General features: G+C 44.5%; 1 protein-coding gene across 3 annotated transcripts in view; it reads left to right on the forward strand.

The window, feature by feature from the left end:
• Positions 1-17124, forward strand: part of NFIC (nuclear factor I C) — a 176393-nt gene extending 159269 nt beyond the window's left edge. For all 3 annotated transcript variants that reach the window (XM_070943687.1, XM_070943701.1, XM_070943693.1), the window contains 2 exons: positions 1345-1427; positions 16137-17124. In XM_070943687.1, coding sequence (XP_070799788.1) covers positions 1345-1427; positions 16137-16154 — 101 coding nt within the window. In that variant the 3' untranslated portion in view covers positions 16155-17124. The remainder of the gene's footprint in view (positions 1-1344; positions 1428-16136) is intronic.
• The last annotated feature ends 5590 nt before the right edge of the window (positions 17125-22714 follow it).

Below are 22714 nucleotides of genomic sequence, written 5' to 3' on the forward strand. Positions count from 1 at the left end.
AGGAGGAAATCCTGGAGTATCGAAAAGGGCTGAAAAATATTCTTCCTGAAGTTATCAATTCAGTGCCGATGCTCTTGGGTTAAATATGCCAATGATCTGACTTAGTTTGAGTCAGCTTTCTATTTTTCTAATGTAAGGGAACCTACCTGTACCACTAAAGTATCGTTGGAGGCCATGTAGTTCAACCTGTTCCTCACTACAGGATATACAAGTGCGAGATGCAGTTAGATCATCTCTGACAATGGCCATTCTCCAGTTTGCTCTTTAGCCAGACTTGGCTGAGGCCCCAGGAGAGGTCTTAAATCATTCCAGGATTTAAAGCAGAGATGCAAAATGTGTGCCCTTTCTCCTTTGCTGCTCCCCAAAATGCCATGCGCATACTTAAGGACCTTGTTGCACCCTTTAAAATTAAATACGAAAACTTCTGACTTTTCCAGGCAGGGGACTCCAGACTCCAGGCATAGGTTGACTCTTGTCTCTTAGCTCTATTCTTCCATCCCCTGCAGAAAATGGGTGTATCAGGTAGGACCAAAACCCCTTTTGAAAAGTAGCCCTTGATGTGTTGCTCTGGCCTTCCTGCCAATGGGTATTTTGCACTGAAGTCAGCTCTATATTCAGAATAAGTTAACAGAAACAGACAAAAATAAGTGAAAAGAAACAGACAGGTAGTCCTTGATTTATAACCACAATTGGGACCACAATTTTGGTCATAATTGTGGACATAAGTCGAGGCACCACATAAACGGACCTGATTTTTTTCAATCGTCTGTCAAGCAAATCTCATGGTCGTAAGCAGTGGTGGAATTCAAATTTTTTTACTACTGGTTCTTATGGGCGTGGCTTGGTGGGCGTGGCAGGGGAAGGATACTGCAAAGTCTCCATTCCCACCCCACTCCAGGGGAAGGGGTGGAAGGATACTGCAAAATCCCCATTCCCTCCCCACTCCTGGGGGAAGGATATTGCAAAATCTCCATTCCCACCCCACTCTGAGGCCAGCCAGAGGTGATACTTGCCAGTTCTCCGAACTACTCAAAATTTCCGCTACCGGTTCTCCAGAACCTGTCAGAACCTGCTGAATAGCACTCCTGGTCGTAAGTCTGAATCCACTCTCCCGAATGGGCATGTTTTTGCTGTTAAACAACTGGTCGTAAGTTGAAGGCTACCTGTAATTGCAAAGGAAAGAAAGTCTGAGGATATTTGGAGTGTGGGGCAGAGAATAGATCCCATCTCGAGATGAGAACTGTTGATCGGAACAGTGGATTGATATTAAAAAGAATATTCTCTTGTCCTCTTTCTCCCTCTTTTTCTTTTCTTTACCTCCTTCTTCCTTCACCCTTTCCCCAGCCTACTCCACCCCAGGCACACCCCCTGCGAACCGCTTCGTGGGATTAGGACCACGGGATCCTGGCAGCATCTATCAGGCACAGGTGAGTATTAATAACCTGCCTACAATAATTTACTTGCTGGGAAGGAGTGGCACAGTCAAACTTGCCTCCAGTGGCAGCCATACAGAACAAAAGGTAACACCTTCCTGGGGAGGAGCCCTGGTGGCGCAGTAGTTAAGATGCAGTATTGTAGGTAAATTCTGCCCACAGCCTTGAGTTCAATTCTGATGGGGCTCAAAGTTAATTCAGCTTTCCATCCTTCCGAGATCGATAAAATGAGGCCCCAGATTGTTGGGGGCAATATGCAAATAATGCTTCTACATTGTAAACCACCCAGAGAGTGCTGTAAAGCAGCGTCCCCCAACCTTTGGGGCACCAGGGACCTGTCTGTAGAGAGAGGTTTTTCCATGGATCAGGATGTATGTGATTTTGCATGCTACCTGCATCCCATGGATGGGGCTTCTCTTGTTTGTGTGGCCCAGTTTCTGGCATGCTGCAGCTCTGCTAGTCCACGGACTGGCACTCTTACTGTAAAGCAATATGGGGCATATATAAGCCTAAATGCTATTATTATTGCTATTCCAGGCCCCAATAACTATTCCTATTAAGAGCCTTGATAGTACAGTGGTCTAAGCACCCTGTTATTAACACAGCTGCCTGCAATTACTGCTGGTTCGAATCTCTCCAAGGCTCAAGGTTGACTCAGCCTTCCATCCTTTCTAAGGTAGGTGAAATGAGGACCCAGTTTGTGGGGGCAATAAGCTGACTTTGTATAAATATACAAAAGTATGAAGGCTATTGCTTAACGCATTGTAAGCTGCCCTGAGTCTCCGGAGAAGGGCGGCATATAAATCAAATTTAAAAAAAAAAAAAAAGTGCCAAAATATCTCTGAATATAGAGGTTATAGTTAAAATCTACAGAATAATTATAGCTAAAAGCTACAGAAAAATAAAAGACAATGTAGGGAAAAGGATATAAAAGAAAAAAAGGAAAGATAGATAGAGAAAAGAGTGAACAACAGAATAGATCAAGAAAAAAGAAGGAAAACAGTATTTAAAGAAGTGGTTCCCAATCTACTTTGCAATAGAAACAAACCGAATTAATCCTGTTTCTGCCCTCCCAAATTATAAAATGTCATTTCCTTCTTCCCACATTTAGCCGTTTTTAATAAGTAAAATCCAGTTCAACTGTATCCATTTTCAGCAAAAACATCCATGAATATAGAGCAGCATTTCTCCACCGTAACAACTTCAAGATGTGTGGACTTCAACTCCCAGAATTCCACAGCCATCCATGGCTAGCTGGGGAATTCTGGGAGTTGAAGTCCAGACATCTTAAAGTTGCTAAGGTGGAGAAACACAGATCTGGAAGTTCTTCTTAAGAGCAGGTGTTACTTATTCAGGTAGTTGAGAAATATTATTTTTCTCAATCTCATCAGACTGCGCCCACCCCAACTTGGGGTTCTCCAGATGGGTTTGGGGAAAATATTGTCAGATTTTATACCGGGACAGATTAGTTATCCTAGAATTTGTTTCTCAGGCTGAGGATCTATTTCTCGGTGTAACGTTTGGTGGCTGCTGACTTAGCCTACTAAAAGCCTCTAAAAACAAAACAGGAAGTTTTGGTGGCTCTCAGATTTACATGTCTTTGCAATCCAGAACTCTTATTTGTGAAAGTTGGAAGATGGGTTAAAAATGTCCTCTGGAAAATCACGTCATGCCTTCCGTGTTGTTACTGCCATTCTTTTGGGGTGTGTGTGTGGGGGGGTATCATTATCCTGGCCTTTCAATATGATTCACTCCCAAATTACAGTCCCTTTTCCTCTCTGATGCTGTCCTCTGTATCTTGGCTCCAAGTCGAGGTCTACTTGGCTTCTCCGGTATCAATCCTGCCAGGATTCCGCCTGGCACTTTCCCAGGCCCCGAGGGGAAACTCTCGGTGGTTTTTACAATTACTTTTGCATGCCTCTGGAAAAACAACAACAAAGCGCACGCGCGCCCACATACACACACATACACACACACACACACACAGCCTTGACAGGGAGCAAGTTCAGAGGCCAAAGCTAACCTCGGTCTTTCCTCCTTACCCTCCCTCTGCCTGGCCTCTTAAGAGACAATTGGCTGGTGTGCTTAACATGATGGCTCCTGGCCAATGGGATTCCTTTTCCTTCCCCTCTGGCGTTGTTGGAGCCTGGCATCAGCCATTAGTTGCAGCTCTGGCCGAAGCCGTGACGAAGACTTCCGGGTATCACAGACAGTGGCTTTCCCCCCCACCCCTTTCCACCTCCCGCAAGGAATAACAACTCCAGTGTGTACTTCCTTCTGCAAGTGGGTTTAAGGATTATTTTGGGATTAGCCTTTTCTTTCCTTCCCCCTCTCTGGGATCTGACCATCAAGGTGTAAGAAATATGACACCAGATTGTCAAATTCCATGGGTGGGCGGGGGGTGCTCTATGGAAGAGGTTGGGTTTGCAGCTAATTTATTGACTCTTTAATCTGGCCCTGCGAAACCTGAGGCCTGCAGAGCTGAACACGGGAGCCTGACCCAGCCTTGGCAGCTTGATAAATCTTTGGGGCTGCAAAATAGAGGACTAGGGTGTCAAAAGTCCAGCTCTTGAAAGCAGCAGGACTTAAACAAACAGAAGGACTGAAAGGAACTCCCTTCTCTTTCTCTGCTTCTTTGCTTATTGTTAGTGGGTTAACGCTTCGGTTGAAAAAAGAAGAATGCATCACAATAAAACCTCAGCAATTTCAAGCTACTTTCTTAGAATCATAAGGCTAGAACAGTGATGGGTAACCTTTTCTGGACCGAGGGCCCAAAGCACATGCGCACACAAATTTATCTATCTATCTATCTATCTATCTATCTATCTATCTATCTATCTATCTATCTATCTATTAGTTCAATTTATATATGCCACCCTTCTCCGGAGACTCAGGGCGGCTTGCAATGCGTTAAGCAATAGCCTTCATACTTTTGTAATATACCTGCTTAGTAGGGCTTTTTGGCCCCCCCCAAGCGGTGTTCTATTTTATACAAAGTCAGCTTATTGCCCCCACAAACCAGGTCCTCATTTATCTACCTCGAAAGGATGGAAGGCTGAGTCAATCTTGAGCCTGGTGAGAATTGAACTCGCAGTAATTGCAGGCAGCTGGCAGCTAAGTACTACTTTAACAGCAGCAGTTTAGTCCACTGCGCCACCAGGCCCTTGTGCACAAATGCATGTCCACACGGCCGAACCCCCAAAATGCAATGCGTGTGCGGCCCTGTGCATGCACCCTGCGCATGTCCATGCAGCCCCCACCCCCCGTGCATGCACAGCAGAGATCCAAAGACCAGCTGGCCAGCGGGAGGCATGCGCGCATGTGTGGCGGAACTGAACTGGGGCAACGGCTCATGTGCCCACAGAGAAGGCGCTGCGTGCCACCTCTGGCACGCGTGCCACAGGTTCGCCATTGCGGGGCTAGAATGTACTTGGAAGTCTTCTAATCCAATCCTCTGCCCAAGGCAGGAGAATTCTACCATCCCGGACAAATGGTTGCCCAGTCTTTTCTTGAAAACCTTCAGTGATGGAGCACCTATAACTGTAGGAGGCAAGCTGTTCCATTGATTAATTGCTGTCAATGTCAGGAAATTCTTCTTCTTCTTCTTCTTCTTCTTCTTCTTCTTCTTCTTCTTCTTCTTCTTCTTCTTCTTCTTCTTCTTCTTCTTCTTCTTCCTCCTCCTCCTCCTCCTCCTCCTCCTCCTCCTCCTCCTCCTCCTCCTCCTCCTCCTCCTCCTCCTCCTCCTTCTTCTTCTTCTTCTTCTTCTTCTTCTATAGTGTTCAAATTCAGTCAATCTGGAGTAGTCTCTTTTCGTTATAGATAGAGCTTTCAGGCATTTTAGTAAGTTTCTATGCATTACCTAAGTCCATGATGGCAAGCTTATGGCATGCGTGCCACTGGTGGCACGCAGCACCCTCTCTGTGGGCACGCGAGCCGTCGTCCCAGTTCAATTTCGCCGCGCATGCGCATACACCTCCCACCAGCCAGCTGGTCATCGGGTCTCTGCTGTGCATGCGTGGGGGGCCCACGCACGCATGCGTGGGGGGGCCCACGCACGCATGCGTGGGGGCCACGCGCACATGTGCAGGGGTGGGTCACATGCATGGGGGCCACGCGTGCATTGCATTTTGGGGGGTTGGGCACGCGTGTGCGTTCTTGTGCGTGCGTGCACGCTTTTTTGGGCACTCAGTCTGGAAAAGGTTAGCCATCACTGACCTAGGTTATTCTCATTTTTCAGAGAAAATAACCTATTTTAAAGAACAGAGGTGGCAATCTCGCGATAACACGGTGGGCCCGGTTTAGTGTGGCCAAGGCATGACTCATCCGGCCCACGGGCCGCTAGTTTGACATCCCTGGGCTAGAATGATTTTTCCCATGTTGCAGGGAAAAAAGACAGGCTGAGAGAAAGTGAAATAGATTATCTATTTTTTAAAAAATCATGAATTGGAGGGGAAGGTTAAAACTTCATTTCTTAGCTGCTATCTACCAGACCCATTTTTAGTGTGAGGTATTAAGCCCCTTTCCCAGTTGTTGCTTGGACATGGCAAGGAATTGTTTAATATCAGTAAGCAAGGCTAGGATCCACAGTTGGAGGAGAAACTTCCCTTTGTCATCCCTGCCTCATATATCCATACACACTTCCCTTTATAAGAGGAAAAGGAGGTCCCCTTTTGTGACCAGTCATTGTCTCTCATTGATCTTTGATCAATGGCAATATTGATCACAAGGGAGTGTGATTGGACACACAAGGAATTTGTCTTTGGTGCATATGCTCTCAGTGTACATAAAAAGACAAGATACACTCGTATCTTGATAAGAGAGACACTCGTCATTGCTAAAAAAAAATTGGAACTTCTCTCTTCAGTCATTGTCTCTCATTGATCTTTGATCAAAGGCAATATTGGTTCCAGGTTTGAAGGGGTATTAGGCCTGGGCCCATCTCTTCCTTTATTTTGACACTGGCAATTTTTAACAGAATAACAGAGCTGGATGTCTTCTAGTCCAATCTCCTGCTCGGTCAAGAAACCCTTATCATTTCATACAAATAGTTGTCCAATCTCTTCTTAAAAACCTCCAGTGTTGGAGTACCTACAACTTCTGGAGGCAAGTGTTGTGACCCAGGCCCACGTAGTTAATATTAAATACAAAACAGTTCCAAAAAAACAAGCAGATTTTATTAAAACAGCTGAGAATTAACTCATTCTCAGCGTATTCCAAATTAAATGAAAGCAAAGTCCTCAAAACACCATTCTTCAGTTTATCTCTGACCTTGGGATAATTAGGCAAACTGCCAAAGGTTTTTCTTGACAACACTTCAGGAACAGAAGACGCTGACAAGAAAGAAATACATCCAAACATGAAGGAAATCTCTCAACTGTTGTTTTCCAGCCAAGAGCCGTTGCTGGTCTTTTAAGCCTTATGGGAAGGGCCAATCATCTCTTGGCCCTACTCCCGAGTCGTCCTCTCTGCTTTATCTGCTCCTGCCTTCTGGCAGCTCTTCCCATATGTGCACTAGGAACAGGCTCCTCCTGTTCCTCTGCCTCCCTACTGTCAGCCTCTGAAGGCTCCGAAGTCCGTGCATCACTCCCCGATGGCCCTGGCCCCATCTCTGCCTCCGACGCAGAGCCCTCATCCGGGCCTTCCCCAGCCTCCAGGACTGGCCCATATTCTTCCTCAGCCTCATCACTGTCCGACTCCGCTGCCAGCTCCGCAGGCTGCTGGCGGACCATAACAGCAAGCTGTTATTCTAGGTTGGATCTCTCCTTGCTTAGTTTCCACCCATTGCTTCTTGTCCTACCCTCTGGTGCTTTGGAGAATAGCTTGACTCCCTCTTCTTTGTGGCAGCCCTTCAAATATTGGAACACTGCTATCATGTCTCCCCTAGTCCTTCTTTTCATTAAACTATGCATACCCAGTTCCAGCAATCGTTGTTCATTTCATATGTTTTAGCCGGTTTTGATGTGTTTTACCCCGTCTTCATATCTTTTGCTTTTTTCCTTTGGCCCAATCTGTCCAGAGGCTAGTTCAAGATAAATCGACCACTCCAGTGGTTCTCAACCTTTTTCTTCATCGCAAGCCCCCTTTAAAATACCTTTTGTGGCCACGGACCACCAAGACTTAACTCAAAATTTAAAGCACTAGACTGCATCAAGCCTTCGCAGACCCCTGTGATGACATTGTGCGCCCCCGGGGGTCCGCGGGCCACAGGTTGAGAACCCCCTGGACTGTTGTATAGCTTTTCTTCTCCTTGTTCTTGCTTCTTCTCACATACTTCGTCGATTGCAGATGTAAGGTAAACCAGCAGCAACTGCATTGAGCAATAACAGGAGCCTAGTAATAAAAATAATGACAAAAAAGTAGGAAGCTCCTTGCAGGGATGTATGAAGCCTTGTGCTGGAATTAAGTACCAAGAGGCTAAATCCATATCACCTCTTTTGTCCATCGTTGATGAACTTCAAAAACGAATTGTTGGGTAAACAAAACAGGATTTCTCAATGGAGGGAGAAGCGCAATCAGCGATGCACACGGTCTTTTGCACACAAAGTCTTTAGATAATGATAATCATAATAATAGCACAAGGTTTTCTGCTCTGCTTTCACTAGGTAGGAGACACCCAGGTGTTCGCTGTCTCCCTTTGCGCGTCCTTTTTTGTGCACGCTTAATCTGCTGTGTGGTTTGAAAACTCCCCAAGGAAGAAGAAGAAGAAAAAATAAAACACCCCACTTTTGATTGCAGAGAGAGCAAGTACAAAGCAGTGAAGGCCGATGCATTCAGGCTGCGGTGGTGCAGTTCAGAAAGATCAGTGAGAGAAAGAATCTCACCAATGAGGAACTGCTGAGTCTGCAAATGCTGCCTGAGCGTTGTAAGAATTATAGCGTAGCTCCCCCCCACACACACACACACACGCACCATTGTGATGGGCATCATCCAGATTTACCGATGCAGCTATTTAATAAACAGGTGTATAGTCTAGGTTAAAAATTAAAAAAAAATAATTACAAATTAAAAAGCTACTTTGGTTAAGGTGCTGGCTTAAAAACCAGGAGATTGTTAGTGCTAGTCCCGTTTTAGGCATGAAAGACGCCTGGGTTACTTTGGGCCAATCACCAGGAGACACTGAGTTCTAGCCCCACCTTAAACATGAAAGCTGGCTAGGTGACTTTGGGCCAGTCACACACTCTCAGCCCAACATACCTCACAGGGTTGTTGTGTGGGAAATAGGAGGAGGAAGGAGTATTATATATGCTCATCTTCTTATTTATAAAAAAATAATAAAGGTGGGGTTAAAAAAAACCTTAAAAAATAATTAGCTGCCCAGATAATCCATTTTTACAACAAGGAAAGTCAATCTTCTATTGCCAATATCAATTATTTTTGCTGGCAGGTCATGTAGCTCTAGTGATGAGGGAACGAGATTTGGATTCAACTCCTTTAATCAATCCTGATGCTCACTTGGCCAATCTGGAGTCAATTCTCTTTACTCCTCTAAATGCAGCTAATGTTGGGGAAAAGAGACAGAAAGAAACACAATGAAAACTAATCTATTTTAATCCTATGTTTTATCCAAAAGGTATTATGGATATGTTTTTTTTCCTCATTTATTGCAGTGTAGAACTGTTTCTGGTTCTCATAATCCAAAAGATCAGTAGAATATACCTACTGGGGAGAAAAAAGGTTTGACACTTGGGGTGCTTATGATTCTAGATTTAAGTATTAATCAGATTTATGTAGCTGCCCATCTCACAAGACATGACCTTGAGTGGCACATAAAAAACAATGCATATGTAAAAACAGATATATTCCATACATGTCAAGAGTATGCTATATAATTCATCAAGTCTTCATTATTTCAAATTTAAAATGAGATTCTTAGGAAACAATGAAGTATTATTTTACAGAATTCTGGCTTTGGTACTGCTAGGGATGGGCTAGAAATATTTAAGGGTGTTTGAAGGATTTCTTCTAACAGAAATCTTTCTTGGGATTAATTTATTTTTTAAAAAAAGAAAAGAAAGCCATGGGTTGTTAGGAACATGTAGCATGTGCCCAGAACAACAGTTCATTAAAAAAAAAAAATTATGCTTCTTCATGGCATGTGCAAGCAGTACTGTAGTGACTTAAACCCAGAAACTAAATTTATAGCCAAATGAGAGAAGCACAAGGAGAAGCTTGTACTGCCCCCTGCTGGAAATAAGTATGCAAAAAAAAAAAAAAAAACCACCATCCAACAAATATTTCTTCAATTAATTCATGGAATTTTGAAATTACAACATGTACGGAACCTTCCAACCATAGTTGCTGATAGCCAAACATGAAGAGTAGCCAACATTCAATTCCTATCTGGTTTCCAATTCTAATTAAAGCCTTTTAAAGGCTGAACTAAGTTACATTTCCTTGAGATCCTGTCTCTGGCCATGCTACCTTGAGAAAATACAAAAATAGCATACAAGCTGCCGAGATCTTATAGGAAACTATCCACAATACTACCTTGTCTCTCTTGGAACCTCAGGGCTTGCTAGGTGTGTGTTTGGTGTCCTTGGCCTTGTTACATTAGCAAATCACGGAGCCCTTAAGTCCATGATGGCGAACCTATGGCACGCGTGCCACCTGTGGCACGCGGAGCCATATTAGTGGGCATGTTAACACCAGCACACATGTGTGCGTTGGCCAGCTGATTTTGGGCCTTCTGGGACCACCGGAAGTAGGGAAACAGGCTGTTTCCTGCCCTGGAGGGCCTGGGAGGGTTGGGAAGGCTGTTTTCACCCTCCCCAGGCTCCTAGAAAGGCTCCGGAGCCTGGAGAGAGCAAAAAAACGGGCCTACTGGGCCCACCGTGCCATCATGTGACAAAAGCGGGGGGAGCGCGGGGGGGGTCGCGTGCACATGCACAGGGGGCAGAGCGCATGGAATTATGGGTGTGGGCACACGCGACACCCCCCCCCCCTCCCGCGCGACCCTTGCTTTTGGCACACGATGGCAAAAAGGTTAGCCATCACTGAGTTAAGTTTTCCTGCTACTCTAACCAGGTCAAGAATGCATAGTTTTTTCATGAATGAAGGTGAACATAGGTGTCCCAGGATAATGTTGCAGGATCCAATCTGGGTTGGTGACCCAGACCAGAGGTTTTGTCTTCTGAGTTTTCGGACTCATGCTGAAGCCCATCCTCAGGGAACTTCTCTGTGTGCTTTGGGCTATTCTGTGTATGGTATTTATATGGTGCCGATTGTGTGCAGCTTTTTAGATGTAGATTGGAGTGTTGATGGCTGGGTATTAAGTCCTTGGCTATTGTTTCTTTATGCTGCCAACCTTCCCCCCCCCCCCAAGTACCTCATAAATTAGGGGTAAATCTGCACTCTTGTTGATTGACAAAGGGCTTGTTTCCCAGGCTTCAATCACTTTCCTGGGTCAGATTTCTGATTAACAGAGTTGGAAGGGACCTTATAGGTCATCTAGTCCAACCCTCACCCCCACCACCCCACCCTGCTCAAGCAGGAGACCCTACACCAGTGATGGCTAACCTTTTTGCCATCGTGTACCAGAAGGGGGAATGGGCGGGGGGGTCACACGCGTGCGGGCCCACACCCATAATTCTATGTACCGGTGGGACCGGAAGTTGGCAAACAGGCCGTTTTCGGCCTCTGGAGGGCCTCCGGGGGCAGGGGGGAGGCCGTTTTCGCCCTCCCCAGACTCCTAGAGAGGCTCTGGAGGCTGGGGACAGCAAAAAATAGGCCTTCCCCCTGCCCCAAGGCCCTCCTGAGTCGGGAAGTAGCCTGTTTCCCTACTTCTGGTGGGCCCAGAAGGCCCAAAAATCAGCTGGCCGGCGCGCGCATGCACACCAGAGCTGAGCTCACATGCCCACTGTTATGGCTACGTGTGCCACCTGTGGCCCGCGTGCCATAGGTTCGCCATCACGGCCCTATACCATTTCTGACAAATGGCAGTCCAATCTTTTCTTGAAAGTCTCAAGTGATGAAGCCCCCACAACTTCCGAAGGCTGTTTTTGTGCCTGCTTGTCCAACAAACTTAGTAGCTGCAAAATTGAATGTATGTACTTATTTATCATAATGTACGAAAGCTCAGAAGACAAAACCTTTGGCTTGTTGATTGATCCCAGATTGGATCCTGCATGTTTTTTTCTCTGAAGTCTTGGCTGTTTAGAGGTCAGAATCCGGGAAGAGATGCTTGACTCAAATTCATTGTTATGAATTGTTATTTGTAATTTCAGATGAATTCAACAGCTCCCAGAATCTGCTAATGTATAATTATGGTTTCCCTTAGCCCAGTTAGAAAAATCTAAATTTCCTATGGGCACCATTCAGTTTCAAACAATTTGTTTATTTACTGAAACAAGTGGTGAACCAAGTTGTATATGGGGTTTTTATGATTTTGTGAGCTATGTAAAGTATAGGTGGGATATAAACATTTTACAGAAATATATCAAGCTCTTTTCATATGCTCAGAGGCTCCGTTGTCTTAAGCCTGGTGCATTCAAGAAAAAAAAAACCCCAGGACTAATTGAAAATGTAGAGATAAATCAATCTCATTTGGGAGAATAATTTGAATTTAAGTTGGGGGCAGTGGTGGGTTTCAACCAGTGTTATCACCAGTTCGCTTTGCGCACACACTTTGCACGTGATTTGCTTCGCGCAAGCACATTCCATTTCAGAACAGCTGAGGCACTGCAATCCGCTCTTCCGCGCCTATCAGCTGGGCTAAAAACGAACAAGTATAGGTAGGTGTAGCACAGGGGCGGGCGGGAGGGCCCAGCTGACAGTCGGAGCGAACCGATTCGCTCGTACCTCACCATCGCTGCTACCGGCTCGCCTGGATCATGGAGAACCAGTAGCAACCTACCACTGGTTGGGGGAGTTTAAAATCTATTGGCCCTTCATACACAACTCCTTTCTGCAGCCATGAAAAAAAAGCATCATTGGAAGGGATATATTTGTAGGGGTGCTCAACATATTTGGCAACCTCAGTGATATGTGAGAGGCAGTTTGGTCTAGTGGTTATGGAACCAGGTTAGAAACAGAAGAACGTGAGTTCTAGTCTTGTCTTAGATATGAAGCCAGCTGGGAGATCTTGGACCATTACCTCTCCATCAACCCTTGGAAGTAAAAAGCAATAGCAAAACGCTTCTGAAAGCTTGCCAAGAAAATCAGTCCAGGCAGACTTCACTGACATGAAGGCACCTCTCACCCAAATCAACATATTTATTTAGGTTGTGGGCTATATTACACAATGAAAGTCAGACAAGAACAGAGAATCCAGAAGGGCAAAGTCAAACATAAACAATATTTTATAATTTAATTTAATGGTAATAAGATATCAACGTTATGATGTCTTATGTGTTTTATACTGTATAGGGGAAGAACCATGGTAGTATATCATATCCCCCCACCCCACCCCTGGAAAAAAAATAGGATTCTTGGGAGCACTTTTTCCAACAAAAAATCTTCTAGGTCTTTTATTAAAAGGCCCAAGATTTCATATGCTGCAACCATTGGAAAAGGTACTCCCAGATTCCTGATTACATGTATTCTAATGATTTTGTTTCCATGGGGGTTACATATTTGGCCTGCAAAAATGTGGAGAACCACTAATAGCAGCATTGAGATACCTCTTTCCTGCAACTTTGTGGTGGTCTGGATTTTGGCAGCTCAAATATAGTAAGCCTGTTTCTTCTGGTCCCATTAAAAGTTACAATATTGGCAATTTTGGGAAATGTTCTGAAGGTTACATTCATGGCTTTTAGATGCCCACTTTAATTTCAGGGCTTCAGGTTTTGATATCCAATGTCTACTGAATATGAAGAACAGTTGTAGGAACTTGGTATATCTAGTTTAATGAAAAGAAGGACTAGGGGTGGCATGATATCAGTGTTGCAATATCTGAGGGGCTGCCACAAAGTAGAAGGGGTCAACCTATTCTCCAAAGCACTTGAAGGCAGGACAAGAATGGATGGAAACTAATGAAGAACCAACCTAGAGTTAAGGAGAAATTTGGACAACCATTTGTCCAAAGTGGTATAGGGGTTCCTGCCTGAATAGAGGGTTGGACTAGAAGACCTCCAAGATCCCTTCCAACTCTGTTATTCAATTTTTTTAAAAAAAAGTTTGTCAGGAAAGCTTGTAAATGATCACTGATTTCAAGCAGGACTCAGAGCCATCAAACCTTCCTCGTTTCTTCTTTCTCTTCCTCACACCTTCGCCAAACATCCCTCCTCTATTGTTGGATCTCTTCAAGCCATCCTAAAGCTGCTCTGGTTCACGGGCACACCCTTAGCGTGGCTTTTGTGGGCCGTTCCCCTCTTTGTGCGGTCATGATCTGTTGACCTCCCCTCTCTCTAGTTTCCTGCTTCCAAAGTCATCCCACAAATTATAAAGCCCCACTCGGCAAAACCGAGGAGCAAATTAGAGCTTTGGCAGCACTGAGTTGGAAGGCCGAGGGGAAGTTACAAGCATTCATCTGTTTTGTTGTTTACCAAGCAGAGGTATTTGACGGGAAATTGAGACTGAACCCTTTTGCCGCTTGGAATCCCGACAGAGAAGAGTTTTGGTCGTACTTCTGCTCAGGAGATAGTAAATAGAGGACTTTTTGGAACTGGCAGCCAGATTAAAAAATCCCCAGAACAGATGGCAAATTTGTCCAGGGCCCTGACCTCCATTTCATTCAGTGTTAAAAATTCAGCATTGAAATATCGCTATACTCGTTTGCTGCTTCACAAAATCCTGACTTGTATGTACACTCTGATTCACTCATCGGCTGCTAGTTCCTGAGAAGCCTTCCTTTCCTTTCCTTTTTTTTTTCTTTTAATGAAATACATCCTGTCTTTGAGAGTTATGAATTATCTGACGCCAGAATTGTAAGAAAAGTCTTCCATTGACAAAATCTTGACCTGGGGTCCTGACCTACTATTGTTTTTACTATCCAATTTAGATGCGAGGACTCACTGTAGCTAAATGGGAAGTTGGTCAAAAGTCCCAGTTGGCTTTGGACCAGACAGATTCTTGGAAGCAAGGCCACTTAATGAATGAATGTCTTAGATCCTAACCATGAGGGGGTAGTTTGCATCCAAATTCTGTTGGCTGACAGTTGGGAAAAACGAGACAACCTGGAGATCCGTTATGAAAAAAGCATGGCTGGCTGGAATCATCAAAGTTTGAACTTTGTCCAGGCTCTACTTGGTACTTCTAATGAGTATATAAATTCTGTATTCTCAGAGCAGTCTCTCTCTAAATTCCCGGAAGGAGGTGGGAGGGGGCAGTGAAGTTTTATTTGTGTCCTCTTTGTGGACACTCCAAAGGTTGCTATCTGGCTCTTATCCTGGACTAAGTTGTTTATTTTTCCCTTTTCATCCAGCCAGTGGCCAAATTTCCTTCACTTTGATTTATAACTAGACTTGGCAGATTCATTTTCGAAAGCAGTAACAAAAAAAAAAAAAAAAAGCAGTTGGAAATAGTTCTGTTTATTTTAACCTTAATTTTGGACTTCATCATACTTCGCAAGTATAGTGACCATATTGTCCCAACACCTGTTCTCCACAAAATACATCCAGGAAAATCCTAGGCATAAGGAACATCCTAAAATTTACTGGGAATGTAGGTTTTTTTTTTCCTCATGGGTTGCTGCATTTGGAGCAGTGGGCAAATCCATACAATCTCCTTTCCTTGGTTGCAAAATGGTCCACTAACCAGTTCTGGAAATATCCCCACGAGCCACTGCCTATATAAATGTTTACCAGCCTCAGCAACTTTAAGATGTACGGACTTAAACTCCCAGAATTCCAGACTCATAGTTGGCTGGGGAATTCTGGGAATCGAAGTGTGGGGAAGGACATCAAAGCCAACCTGTGGGTGTGCTTATGGTCTGGTCTAGTGATTAAGGCACCAGGCTAGAAACTGGGAAACTGTGAGTTCTAGTCCTGCCTTAGGCATGAAATTCGGCTGGATGACTTTGGGACAGTCACTCTCTCTCTCAGCCAAAGATGGTAGTTGTGAGAAAAATAGAAGGAGGAAGGAATATAATGTGTGTTTACTGCCTTTATTTATAAAAGTAATCAAGGTGGGACAGGAAGGAAGGAAGAGAAGGAAAGAAAGAAAGAGAAAGAAAGGAAAGAAAAAGGAAAGAAAGAAAGAAAGAAAGAAAGAAAGAAAGAAAGAAAGAAAGAAAGAAAGAAAGAAAGAAAGAAAGAAAGAAAGAAAGAAAGAAAGAAAGAAAAAGAACTATGAGGAGTCCTTGGTGCTCTCTGAATTCAGTTATTTTCTTGCAGGCGTTTCATTACCTAAACTAGGTAACATCATCAGGGTTTAGCAGTGATTAGCATGATGTTACATAATTTGGGTAATGAAATGTCTGTAAGAAAACAAGCAGGCTCAGAGAGCACCAAGAACCCCTCATGTCAACCCTGAGCTACAAATAGTGCCCTTTATAAGTCACTATAGCAGCCAGATGGAGGGAAGGGAGTTCGTTATAAATATCTAAGCAGGGAGACTCGCTCAGGGAAAATGGTCTTCATTTCTTACTGAAGGTGGCTGCTATGATACGGGTGAACCCCTTTTCGCTAAATGTTGAAGTTAGCGTCAAAATGCCCATTCCACTTAGATGTCGCTGTGAATAGATGCTTAGGTAAGTGGGTGGGTGAGGAAACATGGAGATCTAAGTTCCCTTTCCACTTTAGTAATTTGTTTTCAATCTTCTTCCAGTCCTGGTACCTAGGCTAGTTGCAGCTTCCATCTGCATCATCATCATCATCTTCCTTTCCTCCCCCGGGCTTTGGGCTTCCTTTGAGGAGAACAGTGCAGCCCTCCCACCCCTGGCCCAAACCTTGGGGGCAGCATGGAGAGAGAGAGAAAGAAAGAAAAGAAAAGAAAAGAAAGAGCACGGATTAACATCAACATCATGAAGAGACATCACAGAAGGACGGAAGGAAGGGAAGGGGAAAAGCTCAAACTTCTTTTTAAAAGATAAAGAAAAAATAGACCCTGCTTTCCAGCCATGCCGACTGCGACTTTCCTGAAAACGAGCAAAATTCAAGCAGGCAGCTCTCCCAGGGGAGGCTTTTTGGCCAGAAGCACTACACGCCTTTCAGAGGGCCTGGTTTTCCCCCATCCTCCCTGCCAGTCCGTGGCCAGCTGGAAATCCTGTCTGTCTCATACTCAAAAGGGATGTATATGCAAAAGTTTCTGATTATTTTCTCCATCTCTTGTTGAGTGGGGGGGGGGAATTTAATCTGGCCTGCTGCAGAGCCCTCCCTCCCCTCTCTCACTTTTTCTACGCTCAACACCCTCCCTGCTTCTCCTCCATTGGGAATGGGGTCAGCGCGACCAAGAGACTGCACTACAAGCCATCTAAACTGGTCAAGCAGCTGAAGTCGGGCCAAGGTCAAGATGCAACGTGAGCTAATTCCCCCCCCTCAAGAGAGAGGGAAAAGATTAAAATGCTGGGCACCTTTTCAGTGTATCGAAATTGTCCTCCTCCCCACCCCCACCCCCACCCCCCCGGAAATCTATGTGTTGCTTTCAGATGGGGGCTTGCTGGTCTCCCTCACTTACTGACGTGGTGTGAGCCAGGACTTCTTTGGTGGAGAAGAAGGGGACACGTGGCTTGTTTTCTGCACTCCTCTCCCAGAATGCTTTGCGCTTTAGTGTCAAAAAGACATCCCCCATTTTTATTTTTATTTTTTTGAATGGGTTTGAGTGCCAATGGGGTGGGGTGGGGAAGGGGAAGGAGGCGGGGTTGGTTTGACAAAGAGTCTGTTATTGTGGGAGAAGGGAACAGATGCAAGCCACTTAAATTTAACTTTGTTGATGACTTAGTGCAATCCTGAACCAGATGGTTTGGAATGGTGGCGGGTTTTGATTTTATTTTATTTTTTTGTCTGGGGGCGGGGAGACATTGGAACTTGGCTGTGAATGTTGAAACCACGCATGTGTCGTTCATTGGGCTGGAATGAACTCTGGGGGAAAAGGGGGGACGGGGCGGGTGGGCATTTCTTCAAAGGTGGGGTCAGGAAAGAATTTGCTATTACACTGTGTTTCAACAGCACTCCCCTTGCTGCAACTCTGCCATGACCATAGGTCTGTCTAACCCTTGCCTTAAAGTTGGACCAAGGCTGAGAGATGGGCTCTTTCTTCTCAGCCTGTATGGACTTTTGTCAGCCTGTTCTCTTATGGGGAAGGAATTGCTCTCGGAGGTGGGGGGTGAGGACATGGCACCCACAGCCTACAGGTTCCCTTCAAGATGGCTTCCGCCCAGCTTTAACATCCTTTCTTCAAAAGGCGGGCAGCCAGTCTGATTGAACACCAGCAGGGACCTGTGTGACTTGTTGAATCTCTGACTTGGGGGACAGGAAGACGGTTGAGTTGGGGGGGTGGGCGCGGCGGTCAGTGGATCAGCAGGGCTTCGCTTTCTCTCCCCCTCCCCCCTCCTGAGCTTCCAACCTTGTGTACAAAGAGCTATGCATGCCCTTGTAGACCAGCTTCAAGATGATTTTGATGACTGCTAATACGGATTGCACATTTATTATTATTTTTTTTGTAGGAAATGCACTTTTGAAGAGGAGGGGAGAGGAAAAAAAGTAACGGGAGGGTGGAGGGTGGATAAGGAAGGTAAATCTAGAGTGTATCTGTAATTTGTGTGGAGAGGATTATTGTGACTATCCAATCCACTGTGACGGGATGGTGCAAAGTGGGGCCTTACACAGAAACCTTTCAGGACATGAGGAAGGAAATAAAAAATAGATTCGGTAGGAGCAGAGGAGGGAGATGCCCCCTTCCATCATTGCCCCTTCATAGAGAACTCCATTCTACTTGCCCCTACCCCACCAGACATGCAAGCCCCAAGGTGGAGCCTAGAAGCTATCTAGGACTGGTTCAAGTGCCTACATTTTAATGCTCCAGTCCTTTCGCTGAGTTATGGAAAGCGGCATTCGTAATGTGGAGACTCCCCCCCCCCATGGGTCAGGGGCAGGCTGAGCAATGGCACTCCGCCCACTTCACTTCGAGACGACCCCACCCCCACCCCATCCCTTCTTCCTAGCAGACACCAAAGCTTTAGAAGCCACGGATCAGACTTCCTTGAACCCCCCCCCCCCCCCCCCAGCCAAGATTGGGGTGACAGAGTTGGGCTCCAAGTCCTCCGTGAGGGCCAGGTGGACAGCTGATGAATTGGTCAGTCCATGTTGGCTTCTGGACAATCTTCCTCCAAGGGCTGGCGCCATCCGCCATGATTCTAAAAGCATTTGTAACGTTTCCTCCTCCTTGTGCCAAACTGTCAAGATTTCAGAGGAATCTCATCGAGGCAGAGGAATCTATTCCCAGATAACATCCTGGAGTGGATTTGAATTGGAAAGCAGACATCTGTCAAGACCGAATGAGACCAATGAGTTGCAAGGGATAGTTCATCAGAAAACCCAAGAGAACATCAGTATCTTCAAATGAAATGCTTCAACCACAGACAAATGGATTTGTAAAGCTAACCTAGCCATATGTTGGCCTAAGACAGGATTGGAGAAATATGGCCCTTTTATGACTTCTGGACTTCAACTCCCAGAATTCCTGAGCCAGCTCAAGAGTTCTGGGAGTTGAAGTCCACAAGTCATAAAAGGGCCATAGTTTTCCACCTCTGGCCTAAGACAATGCCAACTTTTACTACTTAGAAAGCGATGGGAACTTAGTGTATATCACTAATGGAGTAGTTATCCAACGGACTTAAATGAATGGCAGTTCCTTTTCCCAGGGAATTCACAGGAATTACAATCTTATGAGGGATTTTTAATGGAATTCTCCTCACCCTCATACTACATGTCCCAGGATTCTCTGAGGGAGTATTCACATCTTTTCTTGTAGTTACCTTTGTACTGTATTCTATGAGATATGAAGAAGACATTTCAATCTTCTCCAGGATGGAAAGACAACAAAAATTTGGACAACCAACACTAATCTTCAGTTCTTTGCACCTTGATACATTTCTCCGAACTTCGAAGAGGAATGCATATCCTATTCCATGTATGTGAACAAATACTTCAATATACAAATATAAATTTGTTTCCTAACTTTCAAAGTGAACCTGTTGCCATGTACAAAGGAGATTCACTTCTAGAATTGAGTGGTTTTTATTTTTATTTTATTTTTCTGGGATGGGAGAAGTAGGGTTTTTTTTTTTTCCTTATGCGTCCCAACAGGCTCAAGATGTTCCAGATCTTTCCAATGATGTCCAAAGGAACACATGTAATTGATTTTTTTTTTTTAAACAGAGAAGAAACTATAACACCCCCTTGCTCTTTTACTGCAGCATTTGCCCTGGATTTTGGCAGAAACCAATGACTCCTGTGGCTCTACAGTCCTCTCTCAGGTGGATCTTCTGTTCCAGAACCTTCCATTGTAGTCGAAAAGCTACCACCTCTGTGCTCTCCTGTCTCCTTTGTGCATCTTAACCTTCATGCAATTTGGCTCCAGAGACTACCTGGTACCCATCTGGGGCTTGCGTTCACAATATGCAAAATTTCCTTCTGACCTGCTCCCTTGGACGAAGGGCAGCAAAAGACTTTCCGAGATACACCCCCCCCACACACATTGAATCTGGCATCATGGGAAGGGGGAGTTTCCAGCGGCATTTGTTTACATCTCTGCACCTTTATAATAATAGGTGATGCCATGTTTCAACCCATCCGTGGGAATTGGGCAGAAGAAATTAATATCCATTACAGGCCCTCCATCCCAGAAAGCCCAACCTCCTCAGATGTCTCCAAGCAAGGGACTATAACACGGAGACAAGGAGGGGCTTCATATGGGAAGTTGATCAGATTTATTTTATTTTTTTTAAGTGAAACTAAAAAAAATCTGCAATTGATGAAGAGGCGACGTTTTAAGGAAAAAGAAAGAATTAACCCTTACAATATAGAAATGCATGGTGCTTTTAAACAGGAATTCATGTGACCTAGCTCAACCAATCAGCTGGCTGAGAATGTGCATGGCAATTATACATAAAGGCTCTTTTCCTCCACCCCCACCCCACCCCCTCCCTTCCCCTTCTTTTTCCCTTGAGTCCACATCTATGATGAGGGACGAAAGTAAGAGAAAAGAAAAGAAAAAAAAATCTTAACATTTTTTTTTCCTAATTTGCACGAGACAAAGAAAAATACGTTTTATACCACATAATGTGCCTTGCCTTCTAAAAAACAAAAACAAAAACGTATTAACTCTAATGAGATCAATGCACAGGTGTTGCTGCATGCTATTTGATGCGTGTATGGGGGGGGAAATGGGGAAAAAGAAAGAAAAAAAGGGTTGGGGAGGCATGGGGTGGGGGGTATAATGCCATTTTTTTTAACAAAAACAAAACAAAAAAAAACCATGGATGGGAGCATGGGAGGGATAGGGGAACCGAAGTGGGATTTTTCAGTTCATTTTTCTTACAAATTCAGATTCCTATAAAAACTGCCCCCCACCCCCACCCAAAATTCAGGTTCCTTCAGGTGTGTTGTGAGGGCAGCAGCTCCCTAAATGCTTAGAAGCTTCATTGGCTGAGAATTCTGGGAATTGCAGTCCCAGCAAATCTGGACAGCCCCAGGTTGGAAGAAGCGGATGTAAGTAAGACAGGGCTGAGCCAGGAATAGGTTGAAACAGCACTTGGGACACTGAGGATCTCGGTGAGATCGGTCCTCTTCCAGAGCTCCTCCTTCAGAAGTCCTGGGCTGGGAGTCTTAGGATCATTTTAGGATTGCTGAAAGTCATGTGTAAAACAGCAAAGCTGGCTGGGGAATTCTGGGAGTTGAAGTTCGCCAGGCTTCAAGTCGCCTAAGTTGGGTACCCCTGGTGTAAAAGACTTGGGGAATATCTATTTTGTTTTTACCCTGGAGAAAACAGGTTGAGTAGGTTAGTTTGTTTTCCCCAAGGACCTGCCAAAACCCATTGGAGTGGAAGAAACTGAGGCTTTCTCAAGCGGTGTGTTTTGTTTGTTTACGGCCTTTTGGCCTGTCAATTGCAAATCCGTGTTAAGGTTGCATGTTCTCCCTGAGTCCTCCAGCCATAAGTAATCTATGATGTTGGCCATACCATCATGTTTCAACCCAACGTGAAGCAACCTGTTTGTCTTTAAAGGCATATATTTTGGATATCCGTATATCCAGTTGATCATTGTACAATACAGGTAGTCCTCGACTTACAATGATTAGTTTAATGACCGTCCAGAGTTCACAACAACACTGAAACAAGTGACTTATGACTGTTTTTCATACTTAACGACCGTTGCAGCCTCTCCATTCAGTTGCTTGGCAACTGAACTCATATTTTAGGACGGTTGCAAAGTCCCAGGGTCATGTCATCCCCTTTTGCGACCTTCTGACAAGCAAAGTCAATGGGGAAGTCAGATTCATTAAACAACCTTGTTACTTACTTAACAACTGCACTGATTCACTTAACAATTGTCGTAAAGAAAGGTCGTAAAATGGAGAAAAACACTTAACAAATGTCTTGCTTCTCAGTAGAAATTTTGGGCCCAATTGTGGTCGTAAATCAAGGACTCCCTGTATTCCTATTCTCCCAGGAATCTTCTTAAGATTTCTCATCTTAAAAGTTCCACCTGATCTTCGAACAATAGATAATGCTAGAGGTTGAATTTCTTAAAAAGTGAGTGGTGTCAGAATAAAACTAAATTAGACTTAATTCAGATGTAGTGCAGTATAATCTGAATATTCCCTGTGGGTTTTAACAATTTTCCTTTTCCTTTGTTTTAATATTTTTTTTTCCCCCTGTTATATCAAAATTATAACTGGACCCCAAATTTTGGGGCAGCTTTTAAACCATGGCAATGCTGAATGCAGCAGGAAGGCTGTGTGCATCTTGTCCCTGTTTTAAGCCTACTGCAGAACAGATACTCTTCAAGAAATCAAGAATAGAATTTTGACCCAGCATCAGCCAAGTATTTTCCAATTTGAGGTAGAAAGCAAATGTGAGGGGTTTTTTTTTTCTTTCTCATAATAAGCAATCATTTCCTTTCTCTCTTAGCATGGCAGTGAGGGGGATAATCTGAACTAGGAAAACTTCCCATTATGGGTTTTGTCACATGTCTTCCAGTCGTAAATGCAAGCAGAAATGAAGTTTCAAATATGCAATGCCCTTCTACATATAGTGGCTAAATCTATGGTTAGTAACACAGTTATCTCAGCAGTTAAATGTCCATGAGAGATGGATGTCTTGGTTTGCATAGCTTTTTGACTCTGGGGAGAAGAGAATTGGCTGGGGATTTCTAGTACATTTTCTTCTGCTTTGTAACATCCCCA

This window comes from Pituophis catenifer, unplaced genomic scaffold, assembly GCF_029215685.1.
Source record: "Pituophis catenifer annectens isolate HBS135680 unplaced genomic scaffold, rPitCat1.0.hap2 SCAF_1, whole genome shotgun sequence".
NCBI classification, from domain to species: domain Eukaryota; kingdom Metazoa; phylum Chordata; class Lepidosauria; order Squamata; family Colubridae; genus Pituophis; species Pituophis catenifer.